General features: G+C 34.5%; 4 protein-coding genes across 5 annotated transcripts in view; 2 read left to right on the top strand and 2 right to left on the bottom strand.

Annotated features, from left to right (window-relative positions):
* The window catches only part of LOC105173725 (phosphoinositide phosphatase SAC3-like), a 12979-nt gene extending 5001 nt beyond the window's left edge, over window positions 1-7978 (bottom strand). The window contains exons 1-12 of one of the 2 annotated variants that reach the window (XM_020697970.1): window positions 7183-7978; window positions 6187-6391; window positions 5929-6094; window positions 4182-4404; window positions 3900-3976; window positions 3375-3562; window positions 3181-3278; window positions 2843-2976; window positions 2629-2757; window positions 1805-2180; window positions 1098-1219; window positions 724-837 (exon numbers count right to left, since the gene is read on the bottom strand). In XM_020697970.1, the coding sequence (XP_020553629.1) occupies window positions 724-837; window positions 1098-1219; window positions 1805-2180; window positions 2629-2757; window positions 2843-2976; window positions 3181-3278; window positions 3375-3562; window positions 3900-3976; window positions 4182-4404; window positions 5929-6094; window positions 6187-6391; window positions 7183-7308 (1958 nt within the window). In that variant the 5' untranslated portion in view covers window positions 7309-7978. The remainder of the gene's footprint in view (window positions 1-723; window positions 838-1097; window positions 1220-1804; window positions 2181-2628; window positions 2758-2842; window positions 2977-3180; window positions 3279-3374; window positions 3563-3899; window positions 3977-4181; window positions 4405-5928; window positions 6095-6186; window positions 6392-7182) is intronic. The other variant, XM_011095591.2, reaches the window with a different exon arrangement.
* On the bottom strand, window positions 13204-15879 carry LOC105173839 (GDSL esterase/lipase 1). Its single transcript, XM_011095718.2, has 5 exons — window positions 15584-15879; window positions 15333-15451; window positions 15003-15233; window positions 14089-14347; window positions 13204-13699 (listed from the first exon to the last, which is right to left on the bottom strand). The coding sequence occupies exons 1-5, from the start codon at window positions 15849-15851 to the stop codon at window positions 13401-13403; spliced, it is 1176 nt and encodes a 391-aa protein (XP_011094020.1). The 5' UTR covers window positions 15852-15879; the 3' UTR covers window positions 13204-13400.
* LOC105173726 (suppressor of mec-8 and unc-52 protein homolog 2) lies at window positions 17518-23136 on the top strand. The gene is made up of 11 exons (XM_011095592.2): window positions 17518-17695; window positions 17914-18057; window positions 18167-18216; window positions 19463-19577; window positions 19959-20007; window positions 20089-20178; window positions 20759-20827; window positions 20922-21045; window positions 21450-21802; window positions 22003-22386; window positions 22680-23136. Exons 1-11 carry the CDS (start codon window positions 17649-17651, stop codon window positions 22956-22958), a joined length of 1704 nt encoding a protein of 567 aa, XP_011093894.1. The 5' UTR covers window positions 17518-17648; the 3' UTR covers window positions 22959-23136.
* The window catches only part of LOC105173727, a gene marked incomplete in the record, with an annotated part of 4084 nt that continues 536 nt past the window's right edge, over window positions 23811-27358 (top strand). The window contains 5 exon segments of the mRNA XM_011095593.2: window positions 23811-24111; window positions 24609-25507; window positions 25731-25931; window positions 26384-26579; window positions 27242-27358. Of these exon segments, the coding sequence (XP_011093895.1) occupies window positions 24656-25507; window positions 25731-25931; window positions 26384-26579; window positions 27242-27358 (1366 nt within the window).

The following is a 27358-nucleotide window of genomic DNA, read 5'->3' on the forward strand; positions in this document are numbered from 1 at the left end:
ACCTTGGTTAATGCTTCTAGACCCAGTAATTAATATTGCATTGGAGAAAGATTATGTCATACTAAACACAAGTACAAAAACATTTATTAATATGTATAATAAAATCATATACAAATTTAAGTTCATCTTACTCAACGTTACTGCCAAGGAGAAAAACAATACACTAAATGCACAACTCTACACAGATTTCATTGATTTGCAAAATTAGAAATTGCTTCATGGTGATGATTTTTTATAGAACAAAAGGATAGAGGGAAGACCTATACAATAAACAAACATAAGGAAATAGACTCCATTTCTGTTCACCTTTAGGTTAACTATGAAATACTTAAAGACTGCAATGTGATAATATATAATAGAAGATATAACTCTTAACATCTCACCTACTCTTGTGACAGAAGTGTTGTTCTACAGTTACAGATTCAGAACTCTCTGAAATTTCCAAATTTGACTTCATGCTTCTCTTTATGATCAGTAAATATGAGGAGGAATGTTCCAGAAACAACTTATTACTACATTGAGGGGAAAAAAGAATCATATCTTTTTAATCAAGTCAATCATTTAGAAAATCGGGTCCATTTGGCATCATTTGGGAGATTCGTTTCACGTTTTAGAAACCAAGAATATGAAACCGTGTTCGTTTTGCCTCATTCTCAAATGGCTTATCCTGAACACATGATTAGCAATATTCTAGCATATGTAAAGCAATAACTATAACCATACCTTCCATCTTTATCAATATTTGGTTCTCCGTTCCTTCGGACATTGTAATGCTGGTCAGAATCAAGCTCCCACACATCAGGTTTATCTGGTTGAGGTTGAAAGTGCCCCAAAAATCTGCTCAATTTCATCATGCAAACAGTAGAGAATAGTTGATCAGACTGGAAATACAGCAAGACAGAGGCTCAAACAAGAAACACAATTTTGGAAATGATCAAATCCGCTACTCTGCAGATGGATCATTTCAGGGAGAGTACAAACTATCTACCCTGCTAGACAGAAATCATCCTCATCCATCTCCCTTACCTATTTAACCTCTCTATACGTACATAAACTTTGAAAAAGCACATCCAATATTTTAACTAATACAAACTCACACGTTAATGGCATTTTGTTTCTCCGCGTCCATGTATGCATTGCTGTAATATCTTTGTAGAGTACGAAAAAATTCCTGAGACTGTGTTGCTGCTTTCCACTGACCTCTTCTCTGAGAAAAAATCTATGACAAATTTAAAAAAAAATGTTAATGCTTTATCAAAGTCCCAAATAGAAACAAAAAAATGAGTACAAAAAAATAATGACCTCGGCTACTCCTTTTGTTTCCCCCCCTCTGGCGCTGACAAGCTCTCAGAATAATTTAGATTTGAACAACACCAGGTCAAATATATGTAATAATAAGTCAAATCAAATTAAGTTTTGAAGGTTCGATCAGGATGAACTCTTATAAGTAAGTTACTACTTATTAGACAGAAAATTTCTGGCACTATGACACAATCTCTGGAAAAGATTCTGCATTGGTATTCGGTATAAGTCAAGGTTGTTTTTACATACTAAATTTGAAGCAAAAGTCTACACTATATCAAATCATAGAGAGAACACATACCCGACCAAACAGTTGAAATTTTTAAAATACCGTGCTTTCAACAAGTACATAAAGTTTCAGGAGAGAGCCTGAATCTTAATAGCACTAGACCACTTTCAACCATATCAAATGACTTCTAAATAAGTCATTACCCAAAAACAGGCAAATGAATGATATTTCTTAATGTATCCAAAATTAAAAGGAAATAACGCATTAGCTTACCTTGTTGTGGGCAGCTGACCCACCGTATTGGTGTGCAAGAGTATCACCCATTCTCTCGTAAAATCCCATCAATTCTTCAGCCAAAGGATCGTCAAGCTCAAGCTTTGTTGAGGTTGTTACTCCTAATGCACGCAGCTGATGCCCCAAAGCAGCCAGCCCATATGCATATTGTGCCACATTAGTGCGATCCAGGCAATCTATGCAATTAGTCCGAAGCACTCCCTTTTGGATCATTGGTGGCCTGACAGAAGGATTACTGTTCGCCATGCTATTGCTTCCACTAGATTTTCTGTCGGAGTTATCTGAATCCTCGTTCTCATCCTCATTGTGCCTTTCCATATCAGTGTGAGAATATGTGCCAGGAGCAGCAAAATTCCTGTGCCAGTGGAACATTTTTAGCACCTTACTCATTCATAGTAGCAGGCTGAAATGTTTGTTTGTCGTTCATTACTGCCGACATAATCCGATGTTGCCACCTAGTCATTCATTATGCTTGGCTTGCAACCGTTTTGCGCACTTAAAGCAATCAAGAAAACCTTATTTGTATTTACAAATTTGATTTGCATCACATTCCAGCAACTGGACCAAGCAAAACAACATTGACATTATTTTGGCTAAAGTATTCCAATAATAGCCTAGTGCAAAACAAATCATTAATGTGTTTTCATTTTGGTCTCAGTATTATTTCAACAGATAGGCCATATACAATAGCCAACAAGTCATGAACAAAAGAGATTCTAAAAATTATTGTTAAAGCATTCCAATGATACATGCAGGCTGTCACTAAGCATTAAACAATTTTCCACATTAGATAAGCGACTCACTCAAATGTAGGCCAGTTAAGATGCCCTTCCGGTACCATCTGTGGTGTGGCTTGACAATAGAAAAAACCTGTCAGCATCAAAGCATATGCGGCCACCTTTCCCAAAAGTAGTAAAACGTTTGTAGCTTTGCTGATGAAAGATCACGAAAAGGAAGCATAAGTCAGATGTTCCAAAAACATAACCAATAGAAATATGAAGGTACAAATGTAGATACCTCCGAGAATGTTTATTCAAATCCCAGTGAAGAAATTTAAGCCGGTTCTCTTCAGATAGATCTTTATTGATGACTTCAATAGCATTAGCAAACTCTGCCCGAAGAATGGATTCTCGGGGCTTCTTTTCATTTGTCTGTTGAAGAAAAAAATTGATCCCATGGTTTATATATAGTTCCTTTAGGGAGAAGTTTCAGGATAGCAAGCCAGAAAGACCTTCTTGATTATGGCAATTTTTATATCTTCTTTGAGGCTTAATATATTTGAAACAACAAATAACGAGTGTTTTATTTCAGCTAGAAACTCCACTCCAAAGGCCAAAATTACAAATTCCTCTTACCTTAATCAAATTCAGAATAATGATGGGGTTCCCATATCTCTTGACAAGATTTTCAAAATGAAGTCTGGTAGCCTCATACGATTGGTCCCTCTTCGACACTGGAAAACAAAACACAGACCCATGACATAGATAAATATACAATATTTTTGGATGTAAATGACAAGGACATCATTCATGTAAATGCTCAAACATACATATAATATCCGGCTTAAGATTTAGGCGGGACGTTTCCTGTGACCAGAACAATGGTATGGAGCCACGATTTTGGACCACAGAACTAATTTGCATCGACAGACCTTCAGGAACATCCTCAGCTAAAATTTGCTCAGTCTCAACATCATTTGCAACTCGGCCCTTCTCGTTGACACCTCGTTTTAGATATCTACATTCAAGATATTTAACCTTCAGATGCATGGGTAGGGAAATGGAAAAAGAACTTACCAGGCAACCCCCATGACCAATTTAGAAAACCAAAAACAAAAAAATGAACAAAGGCAAGAATCATCTCAATAAGCCAGAAGGCATACATAATACAACCTGAGTTAGGCAACAAACTACTAAAAGTTAATGTATAGGTTCAAGCATGCAAAGTAATGAGACCAAAAATTTTATAAATTCATAAAACAGTGTAGTTCGGATTTATTATGCCCACTGCATTCCGGCTGTTACCAAATAAATCCAACTTTTTTGTTTTGTCATATTCACAATTCTGTCTTTACCTGGTACCAGCATAATGCCGCGAGCGCCTAGCAATTAGAGTCAACTTGAGATCCCTCCCTGATATAGAAACTGTAGCCTGGATACATGCAGCATAGAGTAATCAAGACAATATACAATGCCCAGATATTATGTAGCTGGCAATATACAAATCCTTTAACACAGACAATATATTTGACTCATGAGAGCAAAAAGGTATATATATCACTGCTACTACATGGGACAACTAGAATAGATAACTCTAAGGATGACCATCATGTCTTGAAAGTAAATCAGAACCTCACCTGCTTAAAAAACCCATAGACCAATGCAACAGTCCATATTGTATTCTGAAGAATATTTCGTACTCCACGAGTAAGAAACTCGTTCCAGACAAACATAGTTTCATATAAGACTTGCCCGGTCTCTTTGTCACACATGTTCTTCTGGAGACTCCTCATCACGTTATAGGAGTAACTAAAGTAGAAGTCCTTTGTAAGATCCACCATGCACAAAAGCTTCTTGTATCTATGTGGCCAACAAATTACTAACGCTTAATAAAACAATCAAGCAAAGATTTCATGCAATCAAAATTGGAAATCAGAAAATGCAAAAAGAGAACTTCTTATAAAGTCCAAAATCAACATGTTTTACCATTAACTTTGAGTGGTCAATACTAGTTGTAGAAAGAAAATATAAAATCAAGAATAAAGTTGAAAAAGCATGAACTTTCTTAAGTCATCACATAAGTAAAAATGGAAAAATTCCTTTCTTGATTACCTTTCAGCAAAAGTAAAACATGTGGTTGTTAAAGAACATATTAATTATACATGATGTTTAATGCTATACTCAACTCAAATCAACTACACTTTTACCGCATACAACTAATAGAATCAAAATGGTACTGAGTGTCTATATTAATGTTTCTTTTATGGAAGCCTGGTACTTAATTGGAAATAATGTAAACTGCATGCTGTAGTCATACACTTAGTAGTCATGTAAGGGGGAAGTTGAGACATAGTGAGAAGTGGCTTGAGTTAGGTGCTTGACATGGAGCATTATTTACAGGAAGCTACAAATTAAGACGTGGGTTGCACCATTTACAAAGTGGTTCACGTACCTCGTATTTGGTTTCTATAGCTCTGACCATTGTTAAGAAGTGCCAACAGTAAAGCAGCTAAATCTTTGTTAGTATCTTTAGTCTTAGAAATCAGTTATACACTCTGATATTTGGTTTACAAGCTCTATTCCAAAAGTCAACACTTAAGGATTTGGGAACTTTTACCATGCTAACAAGTGTCAAGTATCCTTAGTCTTAAATTCAAAGATTCTTAAAACACTAGCCAAAGATGTCTGGATCAATGAATTAAGTCCTCCCTAGACAAAAGTATGAAAGATCACAGACTCCAGTATTCTTTCATGTAGCAATTACCACTATTGCACACCCATTGCCCGAAATCTCTCCCTCTCCATATACTTCAATCTCAATCCCAACTACCTGACACTCTCTGCCATTCAAGTTATTTAGCCATTATAACTATCATTACATCATCATAATGACATGTCAGAAGCAACTATCTGCCGTAAAAGAAAGCCCAAGCAGATGAAGTCGGCATCCAACTTATTTGCACCAGAATTACTCTCCTAGTGTTCAATTCAATATTAGTTGCTTCCAGGACAGATCATTAGAGATAACTGAAAAATGAACATTTGATAGTAAGGTGAATCGATGGAATCATGGTTGTGAGCTGCATAGAAGATGGAGAAAATGGATCGACTTTACTACTTGATTAATAGGTACATAACTGCTACAAATTGACTGAATGATTATTTGACTTGATGCAACTGTATAAAAGCCTTGACAAAAGAGAAGATCCAAAGTAACTGCGGTTATTTTCAAAGCATAAATACAAAAGAAATGGTTACTAAATGGACCATATATCACATGAATGATTTAACAGTTTAATATATGAATAAAAACTAAAGCACCATCATTCCTCTAAACTAAAATGATACATGAACAAGCATATCTATATGTAGAAAGGCTGTAACCTGTTCTCGTTCTTATAGTTAATCATGGTGGATCTAACAGCTGGATTTGGCAGCGGAATTATCTCAGTTTTGGAGATAGCATAGACATTATGACCGCAGATTGCACCAATCTGCCTCCTTTTGGTAATGAGCAACATGTAGTAAGGCCCAAGAAATTTAATGAATCCTGAAAATATGAAAGGAACAAGAATAAGATGATCAGGTGTATCGGGCTTTCTTTCTTGATACATAACAGAAGACACTCAATGATCTACACACCAACAATGCCATAACAAGTAGTAACAAATTTAAGTCCTCCTGTTGCTCTGTTTCCTTCATGTATCCTTCTCAGTAGGTCAGAGCACTCCCTTTCAGTATATGTGGTAGAATCTTCACGAATGTTGAGCTCCGAGGGTTCCAACCTGTCAATTTTCAGAATCTTCCAATATGTTCTACTTTTGTCTCTTCCTACCATATAAAATTTCTGCAAAAAATCCGATAAACAATCAAATATATCAAAAAATTGTAGAAAGGGAGAGAAAGGTGAGTTACCAAATTGTTGAATTTCAGCAAAATACATACAAGTAACATCCATACATGTAAATATTTTAAATAACATGTACAAAAAACATAACCTCAACATGCTTTGCAGTAATTACATGGTTACTAGATTTGTACCCCATTGGGCACAGCAGTTCACACTTGTCTAATCAGTCAATGATAAAAGCAAATAAGAGCTATAGACAGTGAACAAGTTATTAGAACTCAGTGTCTCGAGGGGCTCTGAACTTTTACACCTCATTAATGCTAAAAGTAGTCCGGCGTACGGAAAGTTGCTAATCTAACCCTCAATTAACTAGCACGTGGTAAATATTGCGAGTTTCCAGCTTATGTATTAATCGAGGCTCCAGCTGAAGGCTTTTGAGTCAGTCAAATATTTAAGTTCAGTCAATGTGAAAGTTCACATTACATAATTATATATTTTCCAGCATCTGATAAAATTTGAACTGATCATTACGCACTAAATCCAAACTTGCCATGTGAGGAAAGTGGAAACTCAAGAGGTCAAGCAATAACAGAAATATTTCTAGCGTATTCTGAATTAACAAAGCAAGCAATCACAAGAATTTAATACAACGTACATAAGCTTCAATTACCATCTCAAGTAATCTAGAAAAATCCTAGTAAAATAACTTTTTGCATTCCTGAATCATAAAACAAGGATCACAATTTTGACAGGTTATGACATCATGAACTGGAAAGATAATCTTATACCGATCGAGTCTCATAGAGTCTGAATTTCTGCATAAACCCTTCAGGAGGCTGCAAAGGAGGACAAAGTGGAGAAGCGGCCTGTACTTCATGCTGCTGCTCCTGCACATTTTCTAACACATCTGCCATTGCTTTGTATTATTCTTCGCGATCCCCGAGCCTCGGGCTCGGGAATCAATCACTCTGGCATTCAATTTTAATCCACAATTCTTTTTACTCTCTCTCCAAACTTTTAAACCCCATCACCGCCACCAAAGGTTGCTTCAGGTATAGCATTCCCCGAGAAAATCAAACTTCAAAAACCCTCAAAAAGCCTTTGACTTTCTTTTTTCAAATTTCTAATCTCCAAACCCTAAATTCACCAAGTACAGACACCTAAATTACAAAACACAACAGCTGATGTTCGATCAAGATTCTCAAAGACGAAAACTCGACACAAAATTCAAAAAAAAAAACAAATACTTTCTTCCCAAAACATAAAAAACACAAACGTAAACTACACAAACCCAAAAAAAAACACTAAAAAAAAAAAAAGAATCTCAACGTGCCTGCTATAATCGGAATACAAAAACAGAGAAGTCTTCAGAAGAAAGTTGAAAAAAAATGGAAAAATACACAAAATGAGATGCAAATTTATTTCCCTTTCCTATTTGATGGAAATAATGATGATGATAATGATAAATGATGATGATGTACAGAGAGAGTGGTTTGTAGATTTTGATTGATTTTATTAAATCTTTAGAGAGAGAAAGAAGAGAGAGAGAGACAGCTTGGATCTGCAGAGGCAAAATGAAAACCACAACTTGTTTAGTTCACTTCATGAATAAAAGAATATGCCTTTGCTTACATCCTTTCGTAACATCCTTTGCTTGTTACTACTACATTTCCGCAACTCTTATCTATTACTTTCATCTTTTTTTCATGTAATAAAAAAAGAGAGATTTCTTTGTTTTTATTTTTTTTAACATACGATTCGTTCAATCAATATATCAATATACTAAAAACAACAAATTATAATAAACTCATATAAAATAAAACAAATATCCACATATTTGATCGAACTCGAACTCGTTCATGGGACATAAAAATTAATTTCAACCAATAAAATAATATATCATTGGTTCTTTACTAATATATACTGAAATTTACAATTTGATATTCTTTACCTTATTTAAACATAAATTTACAACAACTCAACTTGAACATTATATCTGAATCACTCTCCGATTCATAATTAATATTTTTCAAAGGTATTTTTTAATTTTTTTTTCTTTCACGACATTTGTCATCATCGTAAATTAGAATGAATTAATTATGTTTATGATGGAAACGAAAGAATTTAACACATTCCAACAAATGTGATTATAAAATTTCGAATTCTTACTCATTAACAAGAATTCACCTTAAATTTTAGCTGGCTCGTTAAAAAAAGTCGAGCTGTTTTTATTATTTTACAAACTTATTTATGTTAACACATAGGAAAATGAATGGCTTTTAAGATTGGAGTAAATATTACATAAAGTAGGTCCAATGTTTCTCATGGGCAGTGTGGGGCTTATTACATTCTGCATCCTACACTAGCTACAAAATGGACTTAATTGGGAAGGAAATTGAGATAAGCAAGAGCTGGAAATGAGCCATTATGTAATAAATACTCCACATGTGATAATTGGTCGTTGGTTTCACACAATTTGATTATATTTTTATTAGTATTTATTTTTTGCTAGCTCATGAAAAATATTTATGGTAAATTACAACGAGCTCCTATGAGGATTGACATAACGATGAATCTCCACTCGTTATTTGAAAAATTACAAATAACCTCTCATGTTTAATGAAAATTATGTAATCCTAAATGGAGATTTGGAATTGTCATTTTTGCCATTGTGTATCTTTTTCTTAAAAAAGAAAAAAATTACAATAAATCGGATGAGGTGGATGAAAAAATTTTAAAAATCGTAAAAGAAATTCAAAAAGTTTTAAGAAATAAGTAAAAATTAGTTATTAGAAAAACATTAAAATCAAGAAAATATTAGTAATTTTTTAAACGACAATGAAATATTTATAATTATATCAAATCTTAAAAAAAATTATTGTAATTTACCCGAATATTTTTCCCCAAGTATCCACAAAATAAACAAGAAAATCAACTGAATATCCATATTACTTGGGAGATAAGATTTGGGCAAGAAAATTGAATTATTTTATGATTAGATATCAAGTTTCTTGTGACAGCTCAAAGCCTACATAATACAATCCATTTTAATTGCAGGTCTTATCAAGAATTAGTCACATAAAATTAATCAAATAATTCAGGGAAACGTGTTAATTGTTCCCATTGATAATTGACCTTCCAACTATTTTTGAAAATTCTAATCATCAAAATCAAGCAAAAATAATAATAATAATAAATAAATAAATAATTGAGGTCAAGGGCCGACCATCCATACCAGTCCTCCACGTAGTACTGTAGAAAAAAAATAGAGAAAATTCAGGTGTATTAGGTCGGACTTTATCAACTGAAAAGTTTACTTTTTTTTTTTTTTTTAATTCAGGTGTATTAGGTCGGACTTTATCAACTGAAAAGTTTACTTTTTTTTTTTTTTTTTAAAGTGAGTCGATAACAATTATATAATTATTTTAATTATTTGTAATTAAATATATAAATTATTAATATTAAATATATTTAATTAATTAATAATTAGTATTACAGTAAAACCAAAATTTATAATTGTGTAATTGTGAATTTGATTTTCTCTATCAAAATTGTGTTAATAAGTTATCTGTAGGTACTAATACTTCAGGGCATGCTCCAGCCCGTGGCGGCAATCAAAATCGGAACTACCCACACTTTCTTTATAATAGAAGGGTTAATTATACGTAAATTTCATCTGAAAATACGAAATTATTATTTTTTTATTTTTTAAAATTATAATTACATCCCTCCATAAATTCTCTGTTTAACATAACCTCTTTTCTTAAAGGTTCAGATGGAAAAAACTAACATTAGGAAAAAAAATTACATAAATACTCCTTTTTTTTTTTTTCTCATTTAGCATTTTCATATATATTTTGTAGTTATAAAGGAATAAATAAAATATATATATATATATATATTTCTGGAAAGATGTTAACATTATTACAATTTTCTTCTTATAAGTACAAAATTCTTATATGGGAATGAAAGAGTAGTAAAATTGAAAATTTATGTAATTTATTTTTCCTAACATTAATATTTTTCGTCCAAAGCCTAATAGAAGAAGTAAAATATAAATAGAAAATTTTTGAAGGGGGTGTAAGTATAATTTCAACATCTTTTTTTGATGAAAATATATAATTTTGTATTTTTAGATGGGATCAAAGTGTTATTAAACTAAAAAACAAAAGGAAAATTCTTAGAGAGAGAGAGGAGGGGGAGGGGGAGAGAATTGGTGGTGTTTGTTTAGGTGTGAAATAATGAAAAGCGTTGAATGATTGAGGTTTGTTTATTGTGGTAACGTCAATGAAACAAGAGATGAAGATGTGAACTTCAGCCCACGTCCAGAAACTATTGAGCAGTATATGTCGGAGGCCGACTGCATTTCCCTTTTCTTTTTTTTTTTTAAAAAAAAAAAACTTTCACGTCCAATACATTATACACACGCTCAAATTTAAATTCAAGACATTCAATAGAATATGTTGAGTCTAAATTATAATTGGATTTCTGTCTGCCTAATTTGCGATGCTTGCATTTCTCCAATGCCTTTTGTCTTATTGCCCAATTTTAGTTTAATACGACATAGAAAACATTTGGTATTTTTTTTCATTAATTATATATATATATATATATAAATAAAAGAAATCGATATCAAATAATTTTGAGTTTACTACGATTTTATGAAAATAGACCTAGAGATGCATAATCGAATAGCATATGAATATAAAAAATGTATGAGTAAGGTATGAAAACAAACATAATGTTTCGCGGCAAAAGTCTGACTTATTTTACGTAATCAGAGAAAATGCAATTTACCTGTCTGTGATACGAAAAATGAGCAAAAATCCTCTTATGAAAAATAAAATAGTAAATTACCCCTATATTTTGGAAAAAGAACCAAATTACCCCCTTATTTAAACCATTGATTGGGGGTAATTTGCTTTATTTTTTAATATACAAAAGGTAATTTGCTAATTCTCTATTTTCATAAGGGGTATTTGCTCATTTCAAATATTATAGTGGGTAAATTGCTCATGTATATTTTTTTAAGAGTAAAAGCGATGAACTATTATTTTTTAAATAAATTAATTACAATCGATTGCAACTCCTCAATTATATGATGGAATGATCTCTTTGGGCATTTGGAATATTCATATGTATCTTCCCCCAATCAGAGGGCAGAGGTGATCATATTATCAACAATATTTATAGAAAATGTCTATTACATGGGACCTAATTAAAATATTTTAGCTATCCAGAATATTATAAACTATGAGTCGTACTTGAATATGCTAATTTATAAGTAAATTATAATTAGAGATAATTAGAAAATTGCAATCCGATTAATCAGGTTGAACATTTTATGTCTTGAACTAGTAGTTTGATTCTCAAATGTAGTGTTTTATCACGAATTTTTAATACTAAAGATGGTTAATTTTTTGAAACCGATATATTTAACAATTGAATTTCAAGAACTATATACCATTGGGTTTATTTACGAAATGATTGAGAAAATTCAACGTAACGAAAACTTCTCTACTTTAACGCGAAAATGAAAATATATTTGAATTTAGTACATACATAGTTGCAATGTTTGCCAATTGATTAGTTAGCATGTGACAATTATGGTATTTTTTCTTAAAAGAATAAGGGAAATAACGAGATTTTTCGCTAAGTCAAAAAAGAACTTTCTCAAAAGTGATAGTAATAAAATAAAATATAATAATTTTTAATTATTATTCAAATATCGTGTCGAATAATGTATGAATATGTTAGTTTTCTTTCGCTTTCACTTCAATGCCATCATGGGCCAAAAACACATATTATAATATACAAGTCTAATAGTTTAGATAACAAAATATATACATTAAAAAAAGAAAATACGATCATGTAATACAAGAGACGATGAGCTTCTCTTTTAAAAATTCAGATATCACGTGACATTTTTTTTTATATTTTTTTGCCTATTAATATTTTTATATAAGGCGTAAAATACAATCAACCCATTTTAATTCTGTATTTTTTCAATTGAGTTAAGACTGGAATTAAATGGAAATCATTATACATTTTTCATGTGTCTTGCTAAGTTTGACAACATGATTAAATTAACTTACCAACACTTACCTTCAAGAGTAGGTTACCCAAAATTCCAGGTGCCACGAAAATCATATAGCATTGACACTTAACATTTATTATAGAAAATTTTACACTGACAGTGAGCTTATACTAAAATAAAAACGAAAAAATATTAAATTTAATAAATATATTAAGATCTATTTTTCTTTTGGGTTCTTCCACATAACGTGTCCCCTAGTTGGCCATTGGGCTCGAAACTAATTTCTGCTCGTGGTTCGTGGTTGTCGTTGGATCCAAGAGAGTTTCCAGACAATGGGGGTTAAAAAATAAAAATCTTCCGACTAGATAGTCAACTTGATATATGCGAATGTAATGAGACCTTACACCATTGCGCCAACCGTTCAAGTCTATCTTTAATTGCTATAGATTCTGAAAAATATAATTTAACTGACACCTAATAAATTTTCTATTGTAATCTTTGTTCTATCTTCTATTTCATTCAACATAGACAAGCGACGTGTATAAAATTATATTGAACTGCATGCAAATTTTATTGGAACTAAATAGAACAAATCCCACATGCAAAAATATTAATAGACAAAAAATCTCATTAGATAATAATAAAGAAAGAAAAAGAAAAATACGGCATTCTAAACTTTTAATCCAACAAGAAGAAGACTATCTGAGCCTGGAGGCAGTGAGCTTCTTTTTCAATAGTCCGGAGAGTTTCAATTGTTTTTTTTTTTTTTAAATTATTATTTATAGATATTTTTTGCCTATTAATATTTTTATAATGGTAAAATGCAGTTATATTCCAACAATCACAAGTCTATAGTGGTACCTTTATTTCAGTTACCACTATCTCTAGCGAAAAAACCAAAATCGAACAGATCGACGAAAAGACAAATTGACAAATAATCAGACTGATTGTCAACCATAATATATATGATCAAACTATCTCTTCGTTTTCTGTAATGATATCAACTATATCACCAATGGTTAGCTCGATCTCATGGTCGAAGAAGAGATCTTGAAGATTGTGGGGCCCGACAGATGCTTGTGGCCCGTCCCAAAGAGCTTTTGCAAACTGTTCATGAATTCTTTCAGTAGGATGAAACGAATCCCACCATACATAGTCATTGGCATTGTCGCATAACTCATAGGTTGCCACCTTCTTCGTGCCTCCACATGTGTAGACTCCTCCGTAAGGTCCTGATCCACAGCAAGCATTCACCCCTTCTTTCAAATCTGTGATCAAAACCATATAATTAAGTACTGGAACTGGAGAAATAGCACGTGGCATTTTCAATCAAAATACTAATGAAATATGATGAAGGATGAAAAGTGAGAATTTTTATAAATCATTATTGAGAATCCTATCACTAATGTGGAAAGTATATTAATACTAGTATATGGGATGAATTTTTTTTTAATATAATCACAACTGTTGATCTTTATGTCCCGATCCAATCCAATATACAAAAATAAACTTGTCCTAAAAGTCTTAGTTATTGAGTGACGGAGAGAAAATAAGGTCAAACAAATTGATTTGTGCGTCTTGTAAACGTTTATGATGTTCTTGATTGTATCTCGAACAACCAAAATGAAACGAAATCAAACAAATTATTGCTATATACCATAGTCGGAGGGATTATTGATTCGATCTTGGAGCCAGTTGTAGAAATCGGAGTTGCAATACTTGAAATCTTTGAGGAGGTAATGAAGATTGTTGAGGAGAGTCTTGAGAGCATTGTTATGTGCTAAGGCAAGTGAATTGGCTTGTTGAAAGCAGCCCCCTTCACCTGCCTTAGGATTCAGGGCTCTCATAACTGGCAGGCACCCCAAAGGACATAAACTCAGAAACCCAAATTTCCTTGCACCTTTCTCGTACAATTCCTGAACCATCACATGTTTGTTAAGATTGTTTGTCATAATCCTAAGAATTCAAATTCTAAATGCGCTATTAATTAGGGCAAAGAAAATAAAACTAAGTGCTAGCTGAATACTGGTTTCTATAAGGGAAAATCGTATTTTTGGTATCATATGTTAAGGGCTCTTTTCAATTTAATTCTATTTAATACGAATTTTTCACATTGTATCCCATAAGTTAGAAGTTTTTTCATTGTCGTCATTTGACTTTTCCATCCAATAATTAAAATGGAGAAGTCACATAAATGTTAGTCCAATAAGTGTTTGAACTAACGGTCCCGTGACTTTTCCGTTAATAATTATTGGATGGAAAAGTCACATGTGGACTAAAAATAAGAAAATTTTTAATGTATGTGATACAATATAAGAAAATCGTAACAAGAAGGAGTAAATTGAAAATGAGCTTAATTTATGAGACTAAAAATGCGAGTTTCCCATTTTACAATTATAAATTAGGCAAAATAGATAGTATACATGCCAAAACATGAAAACCAATTGGAAATTGCGCAAGTGAAGAATAAAATAGGGATTAAATGTTTCCTTTTAAAAATATTACGATATCTTGCCTGAAACTAACAATACTCTGAGCCTATCTTACAATTGTAACAAAAGGGTAACTTACTTGAATTGCTATTGTCAAGTTTCCTATGACCATCCCCACATACTGCTCAGGATGATGGAGTTCTTGCATCCTAGGACTACCAAGATAACCACCCAAGTAATCGTTGCTTCCCATACTAAAGAAGTAGACTGCATTTGATATTACTTCTTCTGCTTCCGAAGCTCCCAGTTTCTCTGCCAACCATTTCTCAACTTCTTCGAAGTACTTCAACTGTGTACTAAGGTCAATGGCCTGTCCAAAATTATTGCGAAAAATCATGTAAAAAATACGACAAAAAATCCCTCCCAGTTGAAGATATTCGGATAACCCGTGCAGGCATTTAGTACTCACCTGACCCTCATTAGTAGTAGAAAGAATTCCAGCACCACCAGACGCAAAGTTAACTCCATGACTGTAATCAGCGGATGGCTCCAAGAACGGAGGAATCAACGGCAACTTAGCATATTCCGCTGTATCAATATGTAGTAATATTTTATAAGTTCTCTAAGCTCACCAAGCACCCCCTTAAACCTTAAAGAATCACAAGTTCATGATGCAAGATTATAACATACACAACAACCGAGGATGGTAACTAATCGTACCTATGAAATCTACGATGATCCGACCGTCAGAAAACCGGCCGGTGGGATCCTTGAAGAAGCCATTCTGACCATAAGGCTTGTGATTCGCTCGATTTTCTGGGATCGTGTCGATGTAATTATTGTTACCGGGATCAACTGAGGAGTCGCCGAAGATGAAGAATGCAGTGTGCTTCTGTGCTGAAGCCACGTTTGACCTGAAACATAGGATGACAAGTGCAAAGCAAGCGGAAATGGCAACCTTGGAGGAAGAGTAGGAAAACATCGTCATCTTGGTTGAATGGTTTAGTTAGGTTTAGAAACTCCTTAAATAACGACGTAGGATTATACAAAGGGCGTTCCCACCAATGCAATGCTGCAATGTATTGCAACATAAGTTTTGTTTGGTTTTAGGTTAGGTTAGAATAAGATATGTCTGAGATAGATAGAACTTCGAAGTTTTCAGCCCCCGCGCGCGGCAGTATTTTATTGTCCGAGCATCGGCCTTCAGCCGTTGGCATGCATCCATCGTTTTCCACGACTCTCATATACTATTATCTTTTGTAAATTATTATTAAAGTTAATTGCACTTAGGCTCCTTCTAAAAATGAAATGTTAAACTTTTCCTACACAAAAATTTCAAAATTATACTTATAACCACTCAAAAAGTTCTCCATTTATACTTGATCTCTAGAATGGACGGAAATGCTAACGTAAAAAAAAAACATTAATTTTTAATTTTGCCCCCTATTTAACATTTCTATGTATATTTTTATACTTCTAAGGAGATATATTATTATATTTTGTTTCGTTATAAGTACAAAATTATTATATATACATTAAATGAGGGATAAAAATTGAAATTTATATATTTGCTAACATTGGCATTTTTAGTCCAAACTATAATGAAAGTGGGTAAGGTGTAAACAATTAATTTTTGGAGGGGGGTGTAAGTGTACTTTTGATACTTTTTTTTGAAAGAAACTGAATTGTATATTTTCAGATGGGGGCAAAGTGTAATATACCCTTATTATTATTTATGATACATTATCTCAATACTTTCAAAACATAAGTCTGATCCTTGGAAAAAATTATTAATACACGTTTTGAGGTTGTAATATTTATTTTGCATGACAATTGTCAAAGGAAAAACTCACTCAAACACTCCACTGAGCAAAAATACAACAACAATCCATTAGAGGGATATTTATAATTTTTCAAAAGATATAAATTATTTGTGTGATTGAATGTAACTTCAAAAGATGATATAATTTACTCTTATTATTATTTTGATCAATGTATTCTTGTATGACGTGCTTGATATTCGAAATAGTTGTTTGTAATAGTTGTAAATACAAGGTGAAAATAATGAAAGAAATGTTTCGATACTTTTTAGAGAACGAGGAGTATAGTCACTAATTACATTAACTTTAAAGGAGGTTATTATATTTAATTCTGATACTATATTCATATTATATTATTAGGTAATTATACTTATTTTATGATTAATTATTTTTTATAAAATGAGATTAAATGCACATTTGGGCTTAATTCAAATGAAGCAAGTAAATGGACAGCCCCAATTGTGAGTCTTGTTTAGGTTTTTCCTTTTTGTAATGTAAGCAGGGAAATTATAATTCGGATTCAACTTGATTAAATTTAAATTAATTATATAATAAAAAAATATTTATTGTATGATTGATTATAATTTTAAAAAAAATAATCAATTATGTAATAAATATATTACACTTGCTTTATAATTATTTTGATTCCGCCAGGGTTGATTCAAACCAAAATTTCTCAAACTGGTAATCGCACGCGGTTGACGTTACTCATCATTACATTGCGGTCGGGAAACATGAATCCAGGGTTTGTATTGGGCCTGAAATCTGGGCCTAGTCCTGCTTTGTTTTAGGGGCAAAAATCCAAGGGTACATATGTAAATGTTTAAAAGCGAACGGCTAAACGGCCAACCTCATCCTTCTTACTCTCGCGATTCAAGCGGCAAAATTTCCTATCTGAAAGCCCTAACCGCGAAAAATTGATCTGATTGTGTCGGAAACAATCTGTTCGGTCTACTTGTTTAGTGATGTCGACGAAGCGTAATCACAAGGAGAAAACCATCCGCCGACACCAGTACGTGTTTGTTTTTCTATTCTTTTTCTTGTTGGTGTTAATTTCAAAAGTTTCGGGAAGGGTTTGTTTCTTTGGCGTTTGTCTGATGTGCATTTGAGTTCTTTTGAAGATTTGTGATACGAAAATACGTTGTAATTGTTTATTGGAATGTAGGGAGCTGCTGTTTTTGGTTTGTGTGTATTACTATATTTTCTGAGAGTGTTGAGTGATCTTTGCAGTAAGGAGGAGAAGCAGGAAGAACCCGAGCAGCCGAAATACAGGGACCGGGCAAAAGAACGGAGAGAAGATCAAAATCCGGATTATGAGATAACTGAGTTGACGTCCTTTCATGCTGTTGCTCCCCCGGGAAATGTTGATCTCCTGTGAGATACTGCGCCATACCCATCTCTTGTTATACTTATGCATTCTCTTGGTATTTTAACATGTTTCTGTTTCTGTGTCTAATAACCATTTTCTGCTGGTGTTAAATAGGTCTGCTGATGCACACAAGTTATCTATTGAGAAGAGCAAATATCTTGGAGGTGAAAATGAGTTCTTATTTAGAATTTCTGTATTTTGATTCTAGTTATCATGCAAAGGAATCATTAGGGCAGACTAGGAAGAAGAGACTCTTTATTGACTGTTGTTAGTATCAGTGTTTCTCTTGGTTTGTCTTGGCTGTGGTTGGTAACTGCATTCATATGTATATTATCTTCCTGAGCATGTTACTCATAAGAAGGGCCAGTGCAAATCATTGCTTCCACTAAAGAACACTCAGCTCCAGCCATCCTATATTGCACAAGTGACCATTATTAGTCAGTTCTTTCTCGATCTAGTTCTCAGTTTTTCCGACCCACAATCGTGTCAAAAAGATTTTCTTAAGTCATTATATTTCTCAAATAAGCTAACCCTGCTTATTATTATCTGGGAAGCAAGTGAAAATTTTGTGGCTGAGGCATGCTTTATCCTGATGAAGCTGGTGTTGGTTTAATGAAAGTCAAGCTGCGTAGTTTCCAACTTTTCAACATGGACTTTTACCCAATTGATCCTTACTTAGTTTCAACATGGTATAGATGCTTTCTTTGTATGGCCAGGCTTGAGTCAGGCCCTTGTTGTTTTGACAAGCTTAAAATAGGTTGAGCTTGAGTCATCTCTTTGATGATCTTGCATTGGAGGGGCTTTACCCAGACAAGCTTGAGCTGCTCACTTTGGAACTTGTGAGATATCTGGGTGTATTAGTGACATGTATTAGAGTCCTTGAATACCTTGAGCATTCATGGAGTTTGCTTTCTTTACCTAGATGAGCTGGAGCCTGGCTTGTGTATTTTATGAGCTAAAAATAAGTTTAAGTTGTTTATTGGACTTGAGAAAGCTTCAATGACTTTAGAATAGCCAAGCCAACTTGGCTTGAGCTGCTCATTTTATTGTCCTGGTGCTAGAGTTTGCAAGGATTTTCTGAATGTTGTAATTGAATACGTGAGAGGTTACAGATTCTTATATCTTTGGGTCTTTATCAGGTTTCTCAAGTTTCCTTTAAATTTGAGAGTGATAAATAAAATACTAATCACTTTGTTCAAGCGGGCAACTCGTACGTGACAACATGCATTTGAAACTAATATATTGTTTTCTCCCCACAATGCCCGGGACTTGAGGCCTCATTTCCATCCATATGAAAAGTTGAAAACCCTTATCAATTTTTTTTATGAGAACTGACTGAAGATGAGTGTGAGTTTGGCTCCTCGGTTTTGCAATGGACTTCTCTTATGGTTGGCTCATTATGTCCTTCAGGTGATGTTGAGCACACACATTTGGTCAAAGGGTTGGATTATGCTTTGCTTCATAAAGTGCGAAGTGAAATAGACAAGAAGCCTGATGTTGGGGAAGAGACTGATGGAAAATCAAAGTATGTAACTCTTTTTTGATCATAAGTGTGTACAGATTTGGTTCCACGTGTTCTCAGATCTTTTCTGATTGTTGGTTTGTCTTAAGGCACCTGCTTACTCTAAATACTCGCAAACCTTTTATCATTTCTAATTATTTTGTTCTAGTAAAGTAGAAGGTGTGGCATTGAAATAAAATTATCCTTGTGCTTGAGATGGAGACCTCTTATTTGAAGGGGAAGCCTGTGTGTAAAAGCCAGGCTGACTGCAACTGATATGCCAAAGGGTTCTTAGATTTGTCAAAGGATAAAAAAGAAGCATGTTTTATGTTGGAACATGATGTAAATGATATGGGTTTGGTAATCTTCAGTTTTCTTGATGCTGAATGCCTCTTCTTTGAACAGAGGACAAAAGGATGACCAGCCAGTAACTTTTCGCACTGCATCAGCAAAGGTCTGTATTTTTTCTGAAATTTTGTGGCTGATGCATGAGAATTTTTCTCTGGAATAACTGTTATATTTCTGTCTTTTACAGTCGGTTTATCAGTGGATAGTCAAACCACAAACTGTCATCAAGACAAATGAAATGTTCCTTCCTGGACGAATGGCTTTTATATTTAACATGGTGAGATTCTCTACTTCTCCGTGTCGCGATCTTTTGTTGCTTTCTTCTGTCTAACGTGAACTCTAAAATATTTGTCTTGAATCACTTATGTATGAACTGTCATTCACTAGCAATGCTTTTGTCTATCTGCTGAAATAAAGAGGAAAATAATTGTTCTGCTAAACCTTTACATACCAGCTTAACTGTGGCCTTTTCAGTTTTTAGTTGAATTGATTGTTGATCTAGATAGGGGATAATGCTTAAATATTTTTTTAGCCCCTTCTCCCTGATGCACTATTGTTATTGATCATTCAGCCTTCTTTCTTATCATATCAGTATGTGAACCTGGTTCCTGCTACTAACTTATTTAACTTAAATAAACCTTAGAGTCATTTTGCAACTTAGATAGAATGTGCTTTTAACTTAATAAACAGTTGCTATGCATTTCTCTGGTGCTGGCTAGTTAGCACTTTTGCTTAGAATGTGCTTATAGAGACAATACGTTTGCGCTTTCAGAGCTTAAATAGTGTTCCTTGTCTTCCTGGAAAAGTTGCTGTCTGGATACGTTTGATAAAAAGAAATTATGTTGCATGTATGCCAGGAAAATGGATATTCTCATGATATTCCAACAACTGTCCACAGAAGCAAAGCTGATTGTCCTATTCCTGAGGTACTTCATTTTCTTTGTTTTCTTTCTTGTGTTATTTCTGTTGGTGCCTTTATGTTATGGTTATGAGAATTATTTATCCTTTGTTTCTTTCCAGGAAATGGTGACTGTGAGCGTTGATGGTTCAGTTTTAGATCGGATTGCTAAAATAATGTCATATCTCCGCCTTGGGTCATCAGGGAAAGTTCTGAAAAAGAAGAAGAAAGACAAAGATACAAAAGGTGCTTTTAGTAGCAAATGATTGGAAACCTTTGGTCTCAGTTCTAGTGATTCTACATGTATATTTTAGTGATGATGGTCCTCCTATTTTGCTACCGTCGGCATTTTTAGGCATTTTTTCTCTTGAAGTCCACATGATATTGATGTGCTGTTTAATCACTTAAGATAAACTAGAAGTGCATATAGAGCATGACCATGAGAAGGTTGCGTGGAATACTGACACCATTGCGTAAGCATTAGTATGACACTTCTCGTATTTGTTTCAACTTTTCTGTTTGTGACTTCATCTTGTTATGTGTTTATTGTCATATTTGATTAAGTGATATCCATTCTTATTCTCCTCTGTTGGACTTCTCATTTCCTGAACATGGTAATACCCTGTTTTAATATGGCATTTATTATACAGGAAAGATTTTGTCTGTTTCTAATGGATATGAAGAGGATGAGAGGATATTGAAATCTGATTCTATAAAGAATCAAACTGTACGGGAAACCCTACCACCACCTCCCCCACTTCCCAAACAGAATCTTCCTGATCCAAAAGAGAAGCGGGAATCAACTGGTGTTAGGAAAGAAGAGGAGGATATTTTTGTTGGTGAAGGGATAGACTATGCTATTCCAAGTAAAGATATGAGCCAAAGCCCAATTTCAGAGGACATGGAAGAATCTCCTCGAAATAAAGATAAGAATTCCTACTTTGCTGAACCTGCATATGGCCCAGTTCCACCAGCTGAGATGTCTCATGGTTGGCAACAATCGGTGAGTGGATATTTGATTTGGCTTTCGACATAAATGATTTACTCCATTAGATCAGGTTTTCTTTACTTTATTCTTGATTCTTCTTTGTTTTCTATTAACAATTCATCTTACCACTCCATACTTTAAGCTCCCATCACATTTCATCAAGACACCTGAATTTCATTGTTCCACATTTGTTTAATGATATCTTCTTCTTTCAGAATGGGTATGATGCTTTGCAAGCACAAGCATTGGCTGGCAGCTACCAGGGAGAGTGGCAGAACTACCAATATGCTGAACAGCTGGCTTACCCTGAGCAATATCTCCAGCAAGACATTCAAAGCTATGATATGCAAGCTGGTTCAAACGTCCTGCAGGACCCACGCTTTATGACTCAAGAAGAGAAGGATAGGGGCTTAGGATCTGTGTTTAAGAGGGATGATCAGCGGCTTCAACAACTGAGGGAGAAGGATGCTCGGGAGAAAGACCCTAATTTTATATCTGAGAGTTACTCTGAATGCTATCCTGGTTACCAAGAATATAACCGTGAGATTGTTGACAGTGATGACGAAGATGACTTATCCAAAATGGACATGGGTGGACGGGTGAGTATCTCTATGTTATTTCCCACACTGATGAAAATAAGCAAATGCCGACAGAGTTGTAATACTACTGAATGCAATAGGAGTGAAACTGGTAGTAAATATAGCTTTTCTTAAGTTTCAATCAGTTCAATGAGCAGTTTCACTTGCCATGATGACTTGTTCAACTACTGCCTAAGATCCCTTGACCGACAACAAACATTCGAAAGATTACAGATGAACATTGTAGATTACAATGTAAATTTTTTCTGTATTACTATGGGCTAACAAAAGGTTGACATCTAACTTTTCGACAGGCAAAGGGCCGCCTTCATCGTTGGGACTTTGAGACGGAAGAGGAATGGGCTACGTACAATGAGCAGAAGGAAGCAATGCCAAAAGCTGCATTTCAGTTTGGTGTCAAGATGCAAGATGGTCGGAAGACCCGCAAACAGAACAGAGAACAGAAACTCACCAACGACCTGCACAAGATAAACAAAATACTCGCCAGGAAAAAGGCCGAGAACGGTGAGAAAAACGATGAGAGCAGGATGCATGACGATGAATCACATCCTGGAAAGAAGCTAAGGATATGATGATTCAACTTAATCTTCCTGTGATATGAACTGTTACCTATCCTCCTACAACGCTCCAGTTCTGTTTGAAGTTAACCCTCATTGGCCATGATGTGATTTGTTTATCTTCGGAGGTTTGTAATTGATTTTGGAATTCTGGATAAGGGATATGAATAAATGATGACTTTGCAGGCTACGATCCATGGTCCAGGTTGCTTGAAATGCAGCCTTGTCTATTCCCCTGGTTCTTGCCGAACGATGGAGCCAATTATTATGTACGCCATTTAACCAAAGCACTCAATATTTATGAACGACCTCACTACACTTTGATTGGGTTCAGCAACAAATTCTTGACAACCATTTTAAGCTACACAACCATTTAGGGGTGTTGTAAATAAAAAAAAGAAAAACCATTTAGGGGTGTTATCCATACATCAGTAAAAAAATTGTAAAAAATGTTAAAAGTTAATAAATACTAACGTTTGAAGTGTTTGAAAACAAGTGCGTAAAGCGAAAAAAATAAACAAAAAAAGTTGGGAGTTGGGATGTTTGAAACAATTCAAGGCTAAACAGTGAAATGTGTAAATCAATACCACATGCAAACAGATGTCACTTCATGTATTACATTCATTTTTGTACAAGTATAAAAATATATGTTAAAATATTAAATGAGGGACAAATTGAATATTTATGTAATTTTTTTTTTGTTAGAACGAAAAGGTGTAAAAAAAGAATTCTTAGAAGGGTGTAAATATAAAAATTAAGAAAAGTTTAATTTCGTATTTTTTAATTGTAATTAAGCCTAACTTATGATAAGCCTAAATAAGATAAAGCTATCATTTTTTTTATAAATAGCGAAATTGAGGGTCGCGGAAACGAACAAAAAGCGTGTCGTTTCAGCTAAAAACGGAGCCTTTTCGTGCAACTCCTCCTCTTCACAAACGCATGCATCATCAAAGCCTCCGCTGAAATACCAAATCGCAAAAATAAGGGTTAATTCGATCACGGCGGATTCTCTGCAATCCTTCAGTTGCTTCATCTAAAATTGTAATTGGATTCCTGATTTTTCTCTTATTGGTAAATTTTCCAGTTGTTTCCTTTTGATTTGTCGTATTAGCACCGCTGCCCTAGATCACAAACCTTGCTGTTATACGTATTCATTTCTGTGCCACGGGTACGTAATTTTGTGTTTTACGGTTTTTAGTTTTATGATTGTTTCTTTTTTGTTGAGTAACAGAATATTGAAGTATTGTTACATTTGGGTTTGTTTGTTGATATGCGCCCTTGTGAATTTTCTTAGTTGAGGTGATTTAAGTATGCACCTTTTGTTTTAAGCTATATTTAGGTTAAAATTGTCCCTTGTAGCTTCATAGCTTGGTAATTTTGTCCTAATTACAATTGTTTGCTGTTTCTTTCGCTTTTGTTTAGTCTGATTATTGGTTGGTTTATATTATGTAGTATCAGATTCCTTGTTTGCGTTATCTACCTCCAATAGGTTATAGTTCTACCTCATTTTATTTCATAAGAATAATAAGTGGTGTTTATGTGGTTTTGCTTTAGTTATTTCTTTCTGTTCATTTATAGGTGTTACATTAGTGTCTCAACATGCTTTTCATGTGGTTAAATTTATCCAGGTCTGTATACTTTCTTATATCTGTTTGCTTTATCCAGGTGTTCCTTTTTTTGTTAGCTTTGTTGTTATTAAGTGGGCATGATCTATGGCTGCATCAGACGGTAAAGTTTCCTATGCATCTCTTTCCAATTTGGAAAAGGAGAATAGCAAGTTTACCTATGTGGATGACTTTGATGACACTGTGTGGACTGTGCAAGAAAGCCAGAACTCAGATACATTGAATAGAAAAATATCATATCCGTTTCCCATTGATTCTGAAGATTTTATGGATGGAGGGTATGACTCGGGTGAGGATCAGTACACGCCTGTACCACAAAATGGCCCACCTGAGGTGAACTTGAGAAATGTAATGAATGGAATATTTGCTATAGTGACTGGGCGAAATAAAGGTCAATCAGGCGTTGGTAGTCTTCCCCAACTGCCAAGCTCAAATGTTTCATTCCTTGGATCTGCAAAGAATGGAGAGACCTTCTTGCATTCTTCAGTTTACATACCAAGTGCTCCTCCACTTCTGGAGCCGAATGCTTCGAATTATAATGCTTACAAAGAGGTGCTGGAAGCTGAACCACCAGAGTGGCTTCCAGACAGTTCAACGACAGTTTGCATGCAGTGCAATGCTCCCTTTACAGCTTTGACTCGTGGCAGACACCATTGCCGCTTTTGTGGTGGTATTTTTTGTAGGGTGTGCTCGAAAGGCCGGTGTCTATTACCTTCCAGGTTTAGGGAGAGGAATCCACAGAGGGTGTGTGACACCTGCTACGATAGGCTTGACCCACTGCAAGGTGTATTGATCAATACCATCAGCAATGCTGCCCAAGCTGCAAAGCATGATGTGATGGATTGGACTTGTTCAAGAGGCTGGTTGAATCTTCCTGTGGGTTTGTCTATGGAGCATGAGATATACAAGTCAGCCAGTACATTGAGGAGCTATTGCCAGGTCGAACACTGATTCTTTTATTTAATTGCTCTCTTGATTACAAAACAACCTTGATTTGTTGTATTTCTAGACAAATGGTCTCAAATTATGTGCAGAACTTGTAAAAGAATTTGTTCAGTGAGTCCTCACTATTTTGGCCGTTGTTGATGAATGAAACTTATCGTTGTTAAATGAAATCGAGTTTAATCTGTACAAGTTAAAATTTAAATATTATTGTGCTCAGGTGGCTAGGATGAACCCTGAGAAGTCCATCCCTGCTGCTGTTTTGAAAGGAGCCAGAGGTTTAGCAATCTTGACAGTTGCTAAAGCTGGGGCGCTACTCGCCTACAAACTTGGAACTGGCTTGGTTGTTGCCCGAAGATCAGATGGGTCATGGTCTGCACCATCTGCAATACTCTCTGTTGGTTTAGGATGGGGTGCTCAGGTATGTGATGTGTTGTGTCATTTATTCTTTTGGTTTGTGGTTGGTGTAGACTGTAGAACTTGTAAACCAGGAACTATGACCAATCTTCTAGCCAGTTTTGAGTTTCCCCAGTTTTTGCTGAAATATCTAGAATGACAGATTTTTTGTGCTTCTCAAACTATGTATATTGTACTGCATGTAAAGCAAAGGCAGAAAAGAAGTAGAGGTAGAAGACTTGTTTTCTTATTTTTGGTAATTGGACTTAAAGACTTGTTTTCTTATTTTTGGTAATTGGACTTACTTTAACTTTTAATGTTATCTAGTGGAATTTGTGTCAATATCTGTACTTTTGTGTTTGATATGCTACAAGTTTATTTTTTCCTCGAGTAGCAATTGTTCATCTAGTATCATATGAGACAAGGCTTCTGCTTTAAACTGAAAGGTTTTCCTAATTTGGTGTTTTCTAATCTCAGGTTGGGGGTGAGCTCATGGATTTCATAATTGTGCTTCATGATATCAAAGCTGTGAAAACATTTTGTAGTCGCATGCACTTTTCTCTTGGTGCTGGTTGCAGTGCTGCTGCTGGACCAATTGGGAGAGTTGTAGAGGCAGATCTGAGAGCTGGAGAAAAAGGTTCTGGCATGTGCTACACTTACAGTTGCAGTAAAGGTATGATGTATGATAATATGCTTATGCATCCTTGGAACAACTTTGTTTTGAGATTGTCGGTATTTTAGTTTGTAGTTCGTTCATGAACAATCTGAAAGCTACGATGTCGATACATTTTGGCTTACATGTTTGTTGCTTTGAGACATGTAAAAATATCAACACACGAAATAAAATGGATACATGTCCAACACATTTGATGAGAAGCCAGATGTGTGACACAGATGAGCATGTTGAAAGTTTGATTTTTAGATGACAATCAGAATTTACATTGTAATAAACACTTGCATCATTGGATGTTGTAGTTTACTTGTTCTTCCTTTTCCCAAAAAGGGTAACTGGCGTTTTCAAATTCAGATTATTTTGTGTTACAGTTATGGCTTCTCATACATAAACTTGATCATACATTTTTTGACAGACAGTGGTGAGCCATTTGTTGTTCTGTTACTGGTCTGTGTTGGGTCGTTTCCATGTCAATTCCTTCCCAATGTAGCATAGGCTTAAAGTAATGACCTTTTGTCTCATTCAAAGAAGGTATACCAGGAAGGGTTGGATGGAAGCAATTTTTAGCAGTGAATTTGTAAATTTCACATTCACACCCAGGTTATTTGAAGGAGGACACTAATTAAATGCTTAATGGAATAGTTTTCATTTGGATGGTCCAGGTGCTTTTGTTGGGGTCTCATTGGAGGGCAACATTGTTGCCACAAGAATGGATACAAATCTGCGTTTCTATGGTGATCCATACCTAACTACAGCTGATATCCTGCTTGGGACTGTAG

Source organism: Sesamum indicum, linkage group LG11, assembly GCF_000512975.1.
Source record: "Sesamum indicum cultivar Zhongzhi No. 13 linkage group LG11, S_indicum_v1.0, whole genome shotgun sequence".
Lineage (NCBI taxonomy): Eukaryota > Viridiplantae > Streptophyta > Magnoliopsida > Lamiales > Pedaliaceae > Sesamum > Sesamum indicum.

Coding starts and splice junctions, on each gene's coding strand:
- LOC105173726 (XM_011095592.2), top strand. CDS start 17,649: ATGTCGACGAAGCGTAATCACAAGGAGAAAACCATCCGCCGACACCA. Junction 18,058..18,166: donor CCGGGAAATGTTGATCTCCT/GTGAGATACTGC, acceptor GGTGTTAAATAG/GTCTGCTGATGCACACAAGT. Junction 20,179..20,758: donor TGGCTTTTATATTTAACATG/GTGAGATTCTCT, acceptor CATGTATGCCAG/GAAAATGGATATTCTCATGA.
- LOC105173839 (XM_011095718.2), bottom strand. CDS start 15,851: ATGACGATGTTTTCCTACTCTTCCTCCAAGGTTGCCATTTCCGCTTGC. Junction 14,348..15,002: donor ACTTGACAATAGCAATTCAA/GTAAGTTACCCT, acceptor GTGATGGTTCAG/GAATTGTACGAGAAAGGTGC. Junction 13,700..14,088: donor CAATAATCCCTCCGACTATG/GTATATAGCAAT, acceptor TTTTGATCACAG/ATTTGAAAGAAGGGGTGAAT.